Below are 17,443 nucleotides of genomic sequence, written 5' to 3'. Positions count from 1 at the left end.
TGCTCTTTTTCTCATCCCTTTTCTCACCATTTTCTTTCTTGTTTCCCTAGAATATTCCCAACGCTGTTAAGGATGGTTTAGCTTATCGAGGCCGAGTCTTCCTAGAGATAATCACCCACATGAAGTCCCATCAAGACACTGTAATGAAGGATCTGTCCCATGACGTGATCAGTGTGGAGGTAACCCCAGGAAAAAGGTACCCCAGGAAGAAAGAGCCCCTCTGCCCACCATAGCTGGCTCTGGGGCCCATTTTTGACCCTGCAGGAGGCCCTGGCCACGGGTGGAGGCGCTTTCAGATCAGCCATCTGAACGTGTCGGGGGGGGGGGGTTTCTTCAATCAGCCTGAGTCTTTACTAAGCCCCTGTGCAGGCTTCCTGCTGTGCCAGATCCCAGGAGGTCGGGCGGGGGGGTGGCCCAGGAAAGGCAAGACAAACTTTCAGTTTAAGGGACGTGTTACCTAGTTAAGGAGAAATGATGTTCTAAGGAGTCTGGATTTCTTCTTGAAGGCCAAGGAGGGCCACTGTGGCAGGAGAGGGCAGAAGGCACAGTGTTAGGAATAAATTGGAAGGGAGTAAATTGGGTCACCCACTTCTTCAGGAGAAATGGGGACACATCACGGGAGTGGGGTGGTGGTGGTGGGAGCTGGAGAGGAAGGAGCGGGTACCAGAGACCCCTGGGAAACAGCCATCAGAGCCACTGACCACAGGTCATAAGTGAGGCAGACGCCCACTTTCTGCCTCAGAGAGGTGGGAAGCTGGGGACCTGTGTCAGCACGGGCTCCCCGAAAGAGGGAAAGGCCTAGAGGAGATGATGAATCCCACCTTTAATCTGTGCCTGCGAGACCCTCACAGAAACCAGTCCCCATGGATGCCACCATCACACCAGGATCTCCCTGGGGTGTGGAGGAATTGCCTGGGGAGCGGGTGGGAATGAAGAGAGAAAGGTGCTGAGGCTGAAGCCCATCAGGACAGCACAGCCTCTGAGGGCAGAGGAGGAGGGGGGCATTTTGCAGGGAGACTGAGGAGGAATCCAAGAAAGGGGAGCACAGAGCCAGCCTCCGGAGGGGAGAGTTGCAGAAAGGAGCCGTCAACCCTCTGAATGAGGACCCTGGAGTGTGCGCTGGTTATTAGGAAGTTGCTGGTAACCTTGGGTCAGGAGAGATGTCAGCCCCTGGTGGCCAGGAGGGAGACATTACATTCAGTCCACAGAGTCAAGTGCATAGAAATGCGGGTGAAGACTTGAAGGAGACAAGATCAGGTCACAGCTAAAAGGGCTCAGAGGGCAGAAGGAGAGTTAGCCATACCCACGGCATGCAGAAGTTTCCAGGCCAGAGATCAAACCCATGTCACAGTAGTGACAATGCCAGATCCTTAACCCACTGAGCCACCAGGGAATTCCAGGAGGGTTATTTTTTAAGAAAGGGGAGACCTGAGCTAGTGAACAGGCTTGGGAGAATGCAAAAGCAGCGCAGAAGTTGGCAAAAGAAATGAGAGAGGGGGAGTTCCTATCGTGTGCAATGGAGACAAATCCAACTAGGAACCATGAGGTTGCAAGTTCGATCCCTGGCCTTGCTCAGTGGGTTAAGGATCTGGCATTGCCGTGAGCTGTGTTGTAGGTCACAGATGCAGCTCGTATCTGGCATTGCTATGGCTTTGACATAGGCCAGCAGCTACAGCTCCAATTAAACCTTTAGCCTGGGAACCTCCATATGCCGTGGGTGTGGCCCTAAAAAGACAAAAGATTTAAAAAAAAATGAGAGAGGGGCTAACATGATGGAGGACTCGAGCAGGTGGGCTCATGGTGGGAGGAGGGGGCTGGAGAAAAGCCAAGACCAGGTGTGCCTGGCTGTGCCTCCTCCAGCACACACACTTGCCCATACTGGGTCTCATCCAAGGCAGGTGTTTAGGCAGAAAGGCGGCGGGGGGGTGGGGGGGAGGCGCAATTCAGAGTCTAGTCTGACTCTGGAGAAGGTCCTCCTGCCTGACTTCAGGAAGGGAAGGAACCAGAGCTGGCCAGGTGATGAAGGTCATGGGAGAAACTTCCCTTCATCAGCCAGGTGAGTGGAGTCCAGGCAGGATTTTAAGAGGGGGCAGGAAATTAGTGATGGTCTCAGTCATCCTCAAAAGAAGCAAAAGTGGCCTTTGAAAGCAACAGAGCACCTCGAGCTTGCCTCCCTGCCTGTCTCTATAGCCTTGTCCATTCCCTGGCTCATGTCTTGGGGATGGGGCGGGGGGGTACTTTACTCTTTCAGAAGCAGCAGAACCGCCAAAAGTATGGGCTGTGCGTCATCTTCCTTTCCTGTACCATGATGCCCAGCTTTAGGGATCTGATCCAATTCGAGGTCAGTATTGGCCACTATGGAAACAAGATGGACCTGAGTTACAAGCCCCTCGTCTCAACCACACAGTACAGCCCGGTGATATACGATGGTAAGAGTCAGGTCTAGCCAAGCAGTTGAGAGCAGCCACTGCATGCTGGGTTCTGTGCTTGGCCCTTTTAAGGGTATTAGTTCATGGGCCATTGTTAGGCACTATTAACCCACATTTCACTGGAGGAAAATGAGTGTCAGGGAGGTGAGGTCACCTGCCAAACATTGCACAGCTAGTAGATGGTGAACCCACGACAAGAGATGAAACAAGGTTTTGACTTCAAGTCCTTCTCAGCACTACCTTCCCAACTCCATCTCCTCTTCTACTACTCTGACCACCCATCCATCCACTACTCACCTGCCTTCCTTCTATCCATCCATTAATCTACTCATCCACACATTCATGCATTCACCTGCCACCCATCCACCCATCCATCCTTTCATCACCTACTCAAAGGACACTTGGGCAGTATATATTTCTCAGGGTGCTGTCCCTGGGCCAGCCCCACCAGCATCACCTGATAGAAATGCAGATTCTCCATCCCAGCTCAGTCCTACAGAATCAGAAAACAGAAGAGCAGTCTGTTTTAACAAGCCCTCCAGGTGACTGGGACGCAGGCTGAAGTTTGAGAACCGTTGCTCTCAAGAAACACTATCTCACTTGCAGCTTCACCCTCTCATCACCCTTGGAGAGCTTTTCCGTACATCTTACTTTGTCTGCCTGTTTCCTTAAAGATCAGCTTTATTGAAGTATAATTCAGTCACTATACAATTTATCCATGTAAAGGGTACAATTCAATAGTTTTTAGTATATTCACAGAATTGTATAACTAACCATGGCCAAGTTCTGTTTGGCCATGATCATGGCATGTTAAAGTTCCCGGGCCAGGGATCAAACCTGTGTCACAGCAGTAACCAGAGCCACAGCAGTGACAAGGCCAGATACTTAATCCGCTGAGCCACCAGGGAACTCCCTAACCATGGTCAATTTTACATTTTCATTTCACCCAAAATAAACCCTGTACCCACTCACAGTCACTCTTTTTCTCCCCTACCTTTCCAACCTTAGGCAACCACTAATCTTTGTCTTTACAGAGTTTTCTAGACATTTCACACATAGAATCAAACAATATATGATTCTTGATGACTGTTTCTTTCACTTAGTATAGTGCTCTACTTGTTTTTAAATTAAGAAATATAGGAGTTTCCTGGTGGCTCAGTAGGTTAAAGATCCAGCATTGTCACTGCCATGGCACAGGTTCAGTCTCTGGCCTGGGAACTTTTGTATGCCATAGGTGCAGCCATCCCCCCCAAATTAAGAAATATACACAGGAGTTCCCATTGTGGCTCAACAGTAGCAAACTTGACTAGTATCCATGAGGATACTGGTTCCATCCCTGTCGATCAGTGGGATAAGGATCTGGCATTGCCACGAGCTGTGGTGTAGATTGCAGACCTGGCTTGGATCTGGCGTTACTGTGGCTGTGGTGTAGGCTGTCAGCTGCAGCTCCAATTTGACCCCTAGCCTGGGAACCTCCATATGCTACAGCCCCTGAAAAAACAAAAAGAAAAGAAAAATATATGCAAAAAGTATATTAAGTGTATATGTGTAGCTTAAGGAGGAATAATAAAATGTGTACCCATGAACTCACCACGCAGCTTCAAAGGTAGACAATTGTCTTAGAAAGGTAGAAAATTGTCTAAGCATCTTAGAAATCCCCTGTATGGTCTTCCCAGATCCATTTACCCAAGAAATAATATAGTAATATTGGTCTGTGTAACTGAAGTTCATTTTCATTTCTGTGTATGTTCAACTATATGATTATACCACAAATTAAGTGGTTAATGTAGACATTTAGGTTGTATTTTTTTTTTCCTACTATAATAATTTTGTTGTAAACATTCTTGAGCCTGTCTCCTGGTCACAAGTGCAAGACTTCGTCTAAATTACATATCCAGGCGTGGAAGAGAAATTCAAAGCAAAAATAATTACACCAAATTACACTCTCATCAGCACGCTGTGAGAGTTCCTATTACTCCGTGTTCTCACCAGCCCTTACCCGTTGCCTGGTCTTTTCGTTCCGGCCAATCTGTGTCTTACAAGATCTTGATTTGCAATTTCCTGATTATAAATGGAGTTGGCGCACCTTTTCATATGTTTACAGAAGTTTGTTTTTCCTCATCTGTAAAAAGCCTATCAATATCTTTTTTTTGGGGGGGGTACTCTTTTCTTTGGTTTATTGCATAAAGGAGTCCAAGTTAAAAGCAGACCCCAAACAGTTACATTATCCAAGCTGTGAGATTTTTAAACCTGTGACAAGGACACATGAGTCCAAGTTAAAAGCAGACCCCAAACAGTTACATTATCCAAGCTGTGAGGTTTTTAAACCTGTGACAAGGGACGGAAGGGAAATTCTACTCATGGCAAGGAGATCCTCACTTAAGCTTCAGTGAGCCAGAAGCACTTAAAACCCATGGACCTTCAGCTGGTCATCCTTAGCCAATCCAATCTCTACAAGGAACTGGCATGTGTTCTTGCGCTGGTCACCCTGTAGCTGAAAGACTTCTCCATATTCTGGATGCTCAATGACAGCACCGTTGCAGGCAAATTTCTTCTTAAACACCTTTGCTAGTTTCTTTTTATCATAATCATCAGCGATCCCTTGGACAGTAGTAGGGGGTCTTCCTGCCATTCCTCTTGTGAATTCTTATATGAACGTAATACTCAGTGCCAGCAGGAAGCAGATTATCACCCTTACCCTCAGCAGCAAGGGGTCAAAAAAGAGGTGCTGGATAGCCAGACTTAAGATAATGCCCTGCAAAAGGCAGCGAGAGAAAGGGGGGTCAGGGGGCTCGAAGGGGGAGGATGCTGAGTCCTTTGGCGAATCAGTGACTGGGGCCTCAGTATCTTTTATTTATTATTCTGTTTGGCTGTATTTTTCATATTGACTTGGACCTTATTTTTTTCCTGGGTACAAGCTTTTGTCAAACGTGTTAAATATCTTCTCCAATTTTGGAGCTTTTCATTCTCTTAATAGTGGCTTTTTTTTTTTTTTATTGAGGTATGACTTACAAACAGTAAAATGCATGGACTTTAAGTGTACAGTTGGATGAATTTTGGCAAATACATACTTTCATGTAACCACCATGAGTGGAAAGTTCTAGCACTCCACAGAGCTGTAAATATATTTCCCCTGTCTGTCCCTTATGGTATTCTGGTGGGTTGTTTTTTTTTTTTTTTTAATTTCCATTAAGACTTTTTTTTTTTTTGTGGCGCCTGCAGCATGAAAAACTCCCAGGTCAGGGATCAAACCAGCAGTAACCAGAGCCACAGCAGTGACAACGCCGAGTCCTTAACTGCTAGGCCGCCAGGAAGCCCCAAGACTTACTCAAACTATTTCTTTTATGGCTTCTGGCTTCTGAGTCCTAATTAGATCTTTTCCATTCCAAATTTATTAAGGGATTCACTCATGTTTTCTTCTAGAAGTTTGTGGTTTCTTAAAGATTCATACCTATTCTCGGGAGTTCCCTTCGTGGCACGGCGGAAACGAACCTGACTAGGAACCATGAGGTTGCGGGTTCAATTCCTGTCCTCGCTCAGTGGGTTAAGGATAAAGTATTGCTGTGAGCTGTGGTGTATGTAGGTTGCTGACGAAGCTCAGATCTGGCATTGCTGTGGCTGTGGCATAGGCCAGCGGCTACAGCTCCAATTAGACCCCTAGCCTGGGAACCTCTATATGCCATGGGCACTCCCCTAAAAAGACCCAAAAAAAAAAAAAAGATTCATAACTATTCTCTTTTCGATAAATTTTTCCCTATAAATTTCTTCATCTTTTTGTCCAGCTGCCCAGAAGTTCTTTATTTATCTTGAAAGTCCAATAAATTTTCTTTTTAGGGCTGCACCTGCAGCATATGGAAGTTCCCAGGCTAGAGGTCAAATCGCTGCTGCAGCTACAGTTCTACACGACAGCCACATCAACGCAGGATCTGAGCTGCATCTTCGACCTCTGCCACAGTTTGCAGCAACGCCGGATCCTTAACCCACTGAGTGAGGCCAGGGATTGAACACGAATCCTCATGGAAACTAAGGTTCTTAACCCATTGAGCCACAATAGGAACTCTGAAGGTCCAGTAACTTCTAGGATGTATTCATCTAAGGCCAATAATTTCTAAGCCACATGTTCATCCTCTGGAGTCAGTTTTCCCTGGCATATGGTGTCGATTCAAGTGTTCTTTTATTTCAAATTGGCTGAAGTTCGGTTTTGTTTTGTTTTTTTTTCTTTTATGGTATCATATCTAAGAACTCTTTCCTAACCCAAGGTCATGAAGATTTTCTCCTATTTTTTTCTTCCAGAAACTTTATAGTTTTGATTCTTATATTTTAGCTCTATGACTCATTTTGAATTAATTTGCATATAAGGATCCTATTTTTCAAGCACTGTTTGTTAAAAAGACTGTCCTTTTCTCATGTAAGTTTTCTTATGTATGTATTTTTTTTCTTTTTACAGCTGCACCTGTGGAATATGTATTTTCTAGGCTAGGGATCAAATTGGAGCCACAGCTGCTGGCCTACATCACAGTCACGGCCACACCCAAACCAAACTGCATCTGCAACCTACACCATAGCTTATGGCAATGCCAGATCCTTAACCCACTGAGTGAGGCCGGGGATCAAACCCGCTTCCTCACAGAAACTTTGTCATGTTCTTAACCTGCTGCACCACAATGGGAATTTTCTTATATTTTTGAATATCCTGTTCTATTGTTTGGGTTTTCTACTTTTGGGGCTCCAGTGATGGAACCATTCTCCCTGGTTAACCGTTAGGGTTCTTCATTTTTTTGCTTTTTAGGGTAGCGCCAGAGGGATATGGAAGTTCCCAGGCTAGGGATTGAATCAGAACTGCAGCTGTCAGCCACAGCCACATCCACAGCCACAGCAATGCGGGATCCAAGCCGCGTCTGCCACCTACACCACAGCTCACAGCTGGATCCGCAGCCCACTGAGTGAGGCCAGGCATCAAACCCACACCCTCATGGATACTAGTAGGATCTGTTTCCACTGTGCCACAACAGCCACTCCTTGGTTTTCTTTTGTATCTGTCATTTTCACCCTGATCCTTTGTAGCTCTTTGTTTCCATCTTATTTTGGCTGCATTTCTTGTTTCTATGCCTCTCACAGGACTGTCTGCAGATTCTAAGCTCCCTTGGGCTTCTGTTTAGGCAGTCTTCCTTCCTGTGATGTTTTTGTTTTTTCTTCTGCTCGTTTCCTGAGTTTGGCTGGCTCCCAGTTTCTCATCTGAATCCTGAGTTCATTCTGGGGAGTGTGTTTTTGCTGGCATTTTCTGTGCTCTGCTCCCATCAAGCCGTGCTTCCTGCTGTCTGTCTTGCTCTTCGCTCCCCCAGCTGACTTCTATCACTCTTCAACCCTTACAGCACCTAGGGCACTCACGGTTGCTTTTGGCACTCCTTAGTGTATTTTCAGCCTGCAGATTATATCTGTCTCCTTGTTTTGCTGAAAATGGAGTTATTTTCCTTCTCTTTGTTACTTTTGTATGCAATCCAAGAGGAGAAGGAGAAAATTGCCGTCTTGTATTGGCACGCTCATATCTGAGAGCCCCGGTCATGGATCTGTGCTTATTTATCATTCCAGTGATTCACTCAGTCTGGAACTGGTGTCCTTCCAGCAATTGTAGAAAATTATAAGATACTTTCTCTTTGAAAATTACCTCCTCCCCTTGTCTCTTCCAGCTCCATCTCGAATTCACTCTATCCTCATTCTGTTCTACACATTTTAAAATTTCTCTTCTGCATTTTTCATCTCTCTGGCCTGCATTCTGCATATTTTCTTCTAGATCTTTCAGGAAAGGCCCTAGGTAACCATCTGTTGTAAAACTTTGGGCAGCTCCCTATCCCACTCCCCAACTTCGTCCTTGTCTGTAGCATTTTCCACCAATGGACACACTGTCATTTATGTATTTTGTCTCTTTTTTCCTCCCACTCTTTTTTAAATTCTTCAGTAAACTTTTGTTTGTTTTTATGGCCACACCAGTGGCATATGGAAGTTCCCAGACCTATGGGCTGAACTGGAGCTGCAGCTGCCAATCTACACCACAGCCATGCCAAAGCCAGATCTGAGCCGTGTCTGTGACCTACACCCCAGCTCACCCCAGCTCACGGATCCTTAACGCACTCAGTGAGGCCAGGGATCGAACCCACATCCTCACAGAAACATCAGGTTCTGAATCCACTGAGCCACAAGGGGAACTCTGAATTCCTTAGTAAACTTCTGATTCAAGTATAACACACCTCTGGAAAAGTACACAAACCCAAGTGTCCGGCTCAATGAATTATCACAAAGTAAACATACCCCACAAAACAGCATTCAGACCATGAAACAGGGTCTCAACATCCCAGAGAGCCCTTGAACTGCTCAACCCCCACCCCCACCAAGGGCGACTTCCACTCTCCTAACCACCAATTAGTTTTGTCTGATTTTTAACTTTATATAAAACAAATCATGTAGTATGTATTGTTCTGTGCCTGGCTTCTTTGGCTGATTTTATTTGTGAAATGCATCATAAACCTAGATGTGGGTGGGTATAGTTGTGCTTCATTTATTCCCATGGCTTTATAGTATTCTATTCTGCCAATATGCCATAATTTGGAATTCCTGTTGTGGCTCAGGGGGTTAAGAATCTCAGGGGGTTAAGCATCCATGAGGATATGGGTTCGATCTCTGGCCTTGCTCAGTGGGTTAAGGATCCAGCGTTGCTGAAAGCTGTGGTGTAGGTCACAGATGCGGCTTGGATCTGGTATTACTGTGGCTCTGGTATAGGCTGGCAGCTGCAGCTCCAATTATACCCTGCTGGGAACTCTCATATGCCACAGGTGCGGCAGTAAAAAGGAAAACATGTAATTTATTTATTCCTTCTACTACAAGGAGATTTGGGTGGTTTCTAATTGCAGACAGTAGGACTAGTGCTGATGTGCATCGCTTTCTACTTGTCTTTTGACAGTGCCATGCATGCCTTTCTGTTGGGGGTTTGTCTAGGCAGCAGATATGCTGGGGTAGAGGGTGTGTCTATTGCTTCTTAGCTGCTTGTTTTCTTGGAACTTTATCTGTGGGAATCCTTGGGGACTTGACTAAAGTTTCATGCTCCAGAGAGGATTTGTCTTTGCTTCCTCCGTTCACCTGGGGTACGGCCAACCAGAGGCCACTTTACATCTTCTCCAGACCACACAGGTGGCCTGAATGCAGAATGCAGCCTGCTTGAGGCCCCACTTGTGGTTACACATTTTCAGGAAAATTCCTGTCCTACTACCCCAGAGCCACGCTGGAGAGGGGCAAGTCTCCTCACTGATTTCTTCCGCGTGGTGGATTCTTTCTCACTGACTGAGGTTTAGGGTTTGCTGTGCCAGCTCTGCAGGGCAAACTAGTTTGCTCTGGCTGCCATCACAAAGGCCCCCAAAGTGGGTGGCTTATAACAACAAAAATTATTTGAGTTCCTGTTGTGTCCTGTGGCCAGCAGGTGCAGCTCTGATCCGACCCCTAGGCTGGGAACTTCCATATGCCACAGATGTGGTTCTAAAAAGAAAAAAAAAAAAAAGCATTTTCTCACAGTTCTGGAGGTGAGAAGCCCCAAATCAGGATGTTGGCGGGTTGATTTCTTCTGATGCATCTGAGGGAGCATCTCTTCTGTGCCTCTCTCCCAGCTCCTTGCGGTTGCCTGATGCTCCTTGGCTTGTGGACACATCACTGCATCTCAGCTCCTTCATTCTCCCTCTGTCTCTGTGCCTCCATAGGCCAGTCCTCTATCGGTCACTCTCCTCTGCTTGTATGGACACCAGTCATTATGGGTTAAGGGTCCAGCCTACTCCAGAATGACCTCATCTTAACTAATTACAGCTTCCATTACGCTGTTTCTAGATAAGGTCACGTTCTGAGGTGGTAGGAACTGAGACTTCATCATAGCTTCATCGGGGACACAGTTCAACCTGTATCACGTGGGGTGTCCCACTAGCCTGCCCACCTCGGGCAGCACTTGGCCCTCTCTCCCGATTGCTGAGCCCTAGCAGTTGTCAAAGAGAAGAGCCAGGTCTCCAAACTTTGCCAGAAACCCAGAGGACAGAAGTCATTTGCCTCACAGGCTTGCAGCTCTTTTGGTTTGTGTGAATTTCTTGCTTTTAGGTCAACCCAGCAATATGTTTCAAAAAAGAATTCCTTGGGAATTCCATGGTGGCCTAGTGGTTAAGGACCTGTCATTGTCACTGCGGTGGTGTCGGTTCGATCCCTGGCCCAGGAATTTCTGTGGCCAAAAAAAAAAAAGAGAATCCCTTATGTTTCCTCTAGCTTCTCCTCTCTTATTTCAACAGGGAACATGGGGAGTTCCCATTACTGGTGCAGCAGAAATGAATTCTGACTAGGAACCATGAAGTCGAGGGTTTAATCCCTGGCCTTGCTCAGTGGGTTAAGGATCCAGCATTTCCATGACCTGTGGTGTAGGTTGCAGACTCGGCTTAGATCCTGAGTTGCTGTGGCACAGGCCAGCAGCTGTAGACCCCTAGCCTGGGAACCTCCATATGCTGTGGGTGTGGCAAAAAAATAAAAATAACGTGGCCAGGAGACTCAGTCTGCCAAGCCCATCACTGGTTTTGTCCATGCTTTACTCTCTGAGCCCATTCCTTTGCATGGGCAGGTCCCTTATGTCAGATGTCTGCCCACCCCAACCTAACCCTGGGTCTCCTGAGCCCAGGGTCACTCCTCCTCCACCTCCTGATGAGCCAGGAGGAAGACCCTACCTCCAGGCAGGCCTCCTGCCTTGGTTTCTCGCCTGAGTTAAGGGCATGGGCTCTGGAGCTGGATGCCTGCATTATACCACCTGGCTGTGCCAGCTCAGTGAAGCCACTTCCCACCACTGGCCTGGGCTCTCCCACCTGTAAACTGGGAACTTTGAAAGGCCACGTGACACACCTATTGCCATGAATGCTGCCTATGGCCACTGTGCTCTTCCAAGCACATCTGTCCTGAAGCCTTAGCAGTTCTCATCCTGGAGGAATGACGTAGCCCAGGGAAGGTCCTCTGTGGGGACACAGGGGACACTTTCCATGAGATACCCCCCTCCCCTCATGTGTCTCTCTGTCTCAGGGAACATCTACCATTACGTGCCCTGGTACAACACCAAGCCCGTCGTGGCTGTGACCTCCTACTGGGAGGACGTCAGCTTCCGCATGAACTGCCTCAACCTCCTCCAGTTCACCCGGGACCGCCTGGTGAGTGGTGTGGGGGAGGCGGGATGCAGGAAAGGACCCCAGTCATTGGTGGGAGGTTTGGGGCAATGAGTCATAGGAGTCACAGTCCCTCAGCTCTCGCATGCATTGCACAGGGGGGCATGCCAGAGCCAGGCACGGAAAATGCGTAGACACAATCTTCACCAGCAGGGAAGCTGTCTATGCAAGTGGTCAGTACACAGTGCAAGTAGAGCTGGAATAGAGACACAGGTGCCCACAGCTATAAGAGCAGAGAGATTGGGGTGGGGGGAGCGAGATGAAGAGAGGATCATCAGAGGAGGTTTTCGAAAAGGAGGTGACATTTGAGCAGAATCTTGAAGGAGAAGTTTGGTGGGGGCATGGTAGGGGTGAGAGAAGGGAACAAAGGGCAAAGCCATGGTGATCATGAAGTTTGGGGTGAAGGGGAAATAAGGCCCGGAACGCTGAGAAGGGTCAGATCACAAAAGGTCTTAGGTGTCTGTTAAGGAGGGAGGCCCCTCCAGTTTTAGGCAGGAGAGCCACCTGGTGCCTCACCTCAGACATGACTTTGTTGCCGTCAGGGAAGGGAAGCCCAAGGTCAGGACCCTGTCACTCCCTCACAGTTCCCCCCTGCCCCCATCCTAATGCCTTCCTGCCACCCATTTCTGTCGTGTAGTGGGGAGGGTGCATGGGGATCCTAGCCTTGCAAGGGCACATGATAGCTTTGCATGGATATCCCAGATTATCTCTTGAAGGTCCCAAGTCCTGGCTGAAAATATCTTGGGCCAATCAGCCCTGCAGCCTGTCCCAGGTGAGCCCCATGTTCACTTGTCGCTTCTCTCCTGCTGAGCAGAAAGCCAACCTGGACATTCTGAAATCCATGAGGAATCCGAGGGACCCAGCTCTACTCCCCCACTGGGAGAAACTGCTGAGAGAGCTGGTAGAGGACTGCAAGTAAGAGTGGGGGCACCTCTCCCGGGCGGGGCTGACCAGGCTCATATGGTAGGGGCGCTGGGGCTGACCAGGACCCTACAGACCCACTGCCACCTTTCCACACCCATCCCTGATGCTCCTGCCAAACCAAACCTCTCTCTGTTATCCAGACAAGCCATGCATGCTCCGCACCTTCCCCCGCCACTCCTTCTAGCCACAAAGCCCTCTTCAGGGCTCTGTCTGTTCCACAAGATCCACTGTAAGGCCTCTATCAGCTCCACTTGGATCCCCACCCCTACCCCACAGGGTTTGGGTGGTCCCCATCTCATGGTTCACACCACTGTCCATGAGAAGGTCCCCACCACAAGCCTAGCACCCTGGGGGGGCGCGATGGGAGGAGAAGGAGGGGGAGGACGAGGATCCAGGGCCAGGCCCTCTGTGAGTGGGCTTCCTAAGGAGGGTGGGAAAGTCTCCCCAGGTCCAGGATCTCGGGTCCAGGAAGGGAACTGGGGCAGGGGCGACAGGTGATGAGATGGGACAGAGGCCCAGCCCCCTCCCTCTTGGTCCTGGCCATAGGCGCCCTCTGCCCTGCATGACTGACCAACCCAAGGCCACTGACCTGGACAAGAAGAGGTGGCAGCTCCGCAGCCTCCTTCTGAGGGAATTGGCCCAAAAGGCCAAGAAAGCCCAGCCCAGGGACATGGTGGCCACCGTGGAAGGCTGGCTGTGCCGCCTCAATGCCGTGCTCCCCGAGGTGAGCACTGGACGCCACCCCCACCACCCTGGCCGGGGAGCAGGCCTTGGAGCCGGCCCTGCAGGCCTGATGCCCTCTCGCCTGCAGCCCCAGGTGAGCCTTCCAGACGTGATGATCTGGCTGATGTCCCGGGAGCAGCGGGTGGCCTACGCCCAGGTGCCTGCCCACAGCATCCTGTTCTCTCCGGCCGGGGCCCTGCACTCCGGCAGGTTCTGTGGGAAGACACAGACCCTCCTCCTGCAGGTGGGGAGGCAGGGGGTCCTCAGGGGAGGAGAGGGCCCAGGACACCCCAAGGGAAAATCCCAGAACTCCCTGGCAGCCCCCACAAGCCTCCCTAACGGCATCTCCACTTCCAGTCTCCCGGGCCCTTTATAGGGTGAAATGGGGTTTTGCATCCAAATGAAGATGGGGACCTGGGTCTTCAGCACAGGGCCAATGCCAAGTCCATGCCCATCATAAACGGCCCTCAAATCTGTCTCTCCATCATCCTTATGCCTCACCTGGTCCAGTCCCTGTTATCTCTCCTGGGACCACGACTGGCTGCCATCTAAATATTTAATGCTGGAGTTCCCCTGTGCCTTAGAGGGTTATGAACCCGACTAGTATCCACGAGGATGCGGATTTGATCCCTGGCCTCACTCAGTGGGTTAAGGATCCCATGTTGCCATAAGCTGGAGTATAGGTCACAGACGTGGCTCAGATCTGGTGTTGCTGAGGCTGTGGCGAAGGCTGGCAGCTGCAGCTCTGATCCTACCCCTAGCCTGGGAACTTTTGTATGCTGCACTTGCAGCCCTTAAAAAAAAAAATTAATGCCTATATGGTTTGGATGCCAGCTTGTCATATCAGATGCAAGTCATAAGTAAGACTGACTGATCACAGCTCCACCCTAAAGACAGCCCCCTGCTTCTAGCCCTCCCCCAGAAGGCAGGTGGGGGACACTGCCTCTTAGAGACTTCCCTGGCTCCCCGCTCCCCTTCCCATCTGAGTCCCTCTCATCCTGCACGAACTGCGACTTAAAGCCTGGCTCTGCCACTCACTGGCCTGTGTGAGCTGAGGCCAACTCCTGACCACGCCCAGGCCTCAGTCCACTCATCTGTGAATGGGCCTGATGATAATGATGCCCACCTCCTGGAGGTATGTGAGCATAAGAGCACACATGTGCACTTAGCACAGTGCCTGGCATCTAGCAAGCATCACTGTCCACGTCACCTTCAGAGCTGCGCCTCCATGGAGCACTCCCAGGTTCCCCAGTGGTACTGCCCCTCCCCCAACCAACCTGCCCCAACCTCTCTTATTCCCCAGCACCAGACTGAGTGTGAGGGCCATGCTTCCGAGGCTCAGGGTGAAGGGGCAGGTGTGTGTGTCACTCCCTCACTGGCACCTCTGCCCCTGGGGGGCCCACCCCTGTGGTTGTTGACCTGCCTCTGGCTCAGTACCCAGAGGGGGAAGGAGAAAAGGACACGCTCCCAGCCCAGCTCCGCGTCTGCATGTGGCTTGGCAATGTGAAGGACAGCAAAGATCTGCAGCTGCTCCGCCAGGGCGAAGTGGTCGTATATGCAGAGACGGTGAGCAGCCAGAATGAGGCAGGTGGTGGGTGATGCTAAGGTCGCCCAGCTCCGAAGGTGGAGGGAAAACGTCGCTGGCAGAATCTGAGAATTGTGAAAGGGGCTCCAATAGTGAGAGACTAAAGGGGTCCCTGATTGACAAGCCATAGGCTGTGCTGACTGCAGGACAGCTGAGTGGGCCCCTAGGCCTGGTCACTCTCACCCAGATGGAGGCTTATTAGGACTTTCTCCAAGTTAGTTCAGGGCACGTGAGATGAGCAACGCTACGATTTGCAGGGGCTTTGTCTGTTGTTGATGCGGCAGCCCGGGACCCTGCCCACCTCAGCTGCATCCTCCTGGGATAGGGGAGGCCTGGAACTGGCAGAGGAGCAGGAAATGAGGCATCTTTCCCCAGAACCAGGATACCCAGGGGTGGGTGAGCAGCCGACCAGAGAAGCGGGAGGACACACCTCAGGAGACGGTCCTGAGAACAGAAGGGAAATAAGTTTTATGTTTCAGCATTTTTAGTTTACTGAGTTAAAACATGTTTTCCTGGTTCCTAAGTTGCATGTTGAGGATGAACAGACTGGAGGACTTGGAGGTGCTGAGACGGGGGTATTTAGGATGAGTGCTGGGGGCCAGAGCTTCATGCCCAGCAGGGGAATGTGGAAGAAGGGCCCAGAGACAGCAAAGATGTGGCAGTGGGGGAGCAGGACTGGGCTCCCTGGGTCAGCAGTGGCACAGGGCAGACAGGTCACATCACCTGCGCCACCAGTCTCTCAACAGGACATCAACTCCATTCCACCTCTTGAGAACTGAGCAAGCTGGGGTAGAGGTAACCTCTGAGCCTCGGTCTCCTTAGCTGTGAAACAGGAGTGTGCTGGGGAAGGGGTTAGATCAGGTGGTGCCCTTGGCATGGGGCCTGCCACGGGGAGCACTGGATGAGTGGCAGCTGCTTGTGCTGATGACCAGTGTGGCAAGGAGGGCTGCCCCACCAGAAGTGACAACACAGGAGTTCCCGTTGTGGGTGACAACTAGTATCCATGAGGATGCGGGTTCGATCCCTAGACTCGCTCAGTGGGTTAAGGATCCATTGTTGCCATGAGCTGTGGTGTAGGTCACAAATGCAGCTTGGAGCTGGCATTGCTGTGGCTCTGGCATAGGCTGGTGGCTACAGCTCTGATTAGACCCCTAGCCTGGGAATCTCCATATGCTGTGGGTGCAGCCCTAAAAGGACCAAAAAAATAAAGTGACAACACAGCTTCTGACACCAGGCAGCGGCCTGTGGCCCTTTCTTGCCCTTCTACCATGTTTCTAGAAGGTGCTACAGCCCAGAGCAAGGGCCCCAGGTGTGCTGGGGGGGGTAGTGGTGGCAGCAGGCTCTGATGCCTCCCCTCTCCCAGTACGAGAACCAGGCCAAGTACAAAGACCAGTGGGGGCAGCAGGGACTGCATCGCTGCCCGAACTTCTCGGACGTCATGGGGCACAAGGCTATCCCCAAGGAGGACTTCAGGGAGCCCCATGGGTGGCACTGGCAGGGGAAGTGGACAGTGGAGCCTCAAAGGAGGTAAGGCCAGGGTGCGGGGCCTGGAGCCTGTGCGCCCCAGGACAGGCAGCCCTGGAGCTGACACTTCTTTTTACCCAAAACTGCCGCTTAGCAGCAGCCCAGAGAGACAGACACACAACCACTGCACCCTGGTCCCCGGGACTGGGGCGCATGAAACAGGGCCCTGACCACCACCCTGCCCTGCCTGCCAGTTCTAGCTGCCCAGCCTGGCCCAGAGCACATGGAGCTGCTGGGTATGGGATCACTCGGCTCACAGAGGAGGACTCTGGGGGCCCAGAAGCTCAGGGAGATGTGCTTGGAACTTGGGGGTCTCACTTCCCCCAGACTTCTCCTGGACACAGACATCAACAAGAGCCAGGTGCTGGAGGAGGTGTATGAGAACCAGCGCCGGGACACAACGGGGGCCTGGGTGCCCGCCACCATCCCCAACACGGACGTGGTGAGCAGGGGCTGGAGGGGCAAGCGATGCCACCAGGTGGGTGACTGGGAAGCTGGGTTGTCTGAGTGGAAAAAGCACAGGGAGTTCCCGTTGTGGTGCAGCAGAAACGAATCCGACTAGGAACCATGAGGATGTGGGTTCCATTCCTGGCCTCACTCAATGGGTTAAGGATCCGGTGTTGCCGTGAGCTGTGGTATAGGTCACAGACCTGGTTTGGATCTGGCATTGCTGTGGCCATGGTGTAGGCTGGTGGCTACAGCTCTGATTAGACCCCTAGCCTGGGAACTTCCATATGCCGCAGGCTCAGCCCTAAAAAGAAAAGACCAAAGGGGAAAAAAAAAAAATTAAGTAGCCCCAGGAGGTCAGTGGCTGTTGATTGGACAGTGAGGGTTTAACCCACCTCTCAGTCATGCTGGTCTCCCTCCTCAAGGGCAGAGGTGCTTGGGCAAGCGGCAGCATCCGGCTGAGAGTCGGTCATACTGTTTTGGTTTCAGTCATTAGTATGTTTATTTCCTATTTATAGTGAGTGGTTCCACTGATACAGGTTAAATAAATTTCCTCTAAAAGATACATGAAAAAAATAGAAAAAAAT

General features: G+C 50.4%; 1 protein-coding gene across 1 annotated transcript in view; it reads left to right on the top strand.

The window, feature by feature from the left end:
- Positions 1-17,443, top strand: part of FER1L5 (fer-1 like family member 5) — a 53,609-nt gene that overhangs the window by 22,749 nt on the left and 13,417 nt on the right. The window contains exons 18-26 of the mRNA XM_047782793.1: positions 51-179; positions 2,252-2,429; positions 11,514-11,638; positions 12,468-12,568; positions 13,124-13,301; positions 13,389-13,544; positions 14,735-14,866; positions 16,249-16,412; positions 16,737-16,851. Coding sequence (XP_047638749.1) covers positions 51-179; positions 2,252-2,429; positions 11,514-11,638; positions 12,468-12,568; positions 13,124-13,301; positions 13,389-13,544; positions 14,735-14,866; positions 16,249-16,412; positions 16,737-16,851 — 1,278 coding nt within the window. The remainder of the gene's footprint in view (positions 1-50; positions 180-2,251; positions 2,430-11,513; positions 11,639-12,467; positions 12,569-13,123; positions 13,302-13,388; positions 13,545-14,734; positions 14,867-16,248; positions 16,413-16,736; positions 16,852-17,443) is intronic.

The sequence above is a fragment of the Phacochoerus africanus genome, chromosome 5 (genome assembly GCF_016906955.1).
Source record: "Phacochoerus africanus isolate WHEZ1 chromosome 5, ROS_Pafr_v1, whole genome shotgun sequence".
NCBI lineage: Eukaryota > Metazoa > Chordata > Mammalia > Artiodactyla > Suidae > Phacochoerus > Phacochoerus africanus.
The sequence above is the reverse complement of the archived record's forward strand: the minus strand, read 5'-3'. Positions and strand labels throughout refer to the sequence as shown.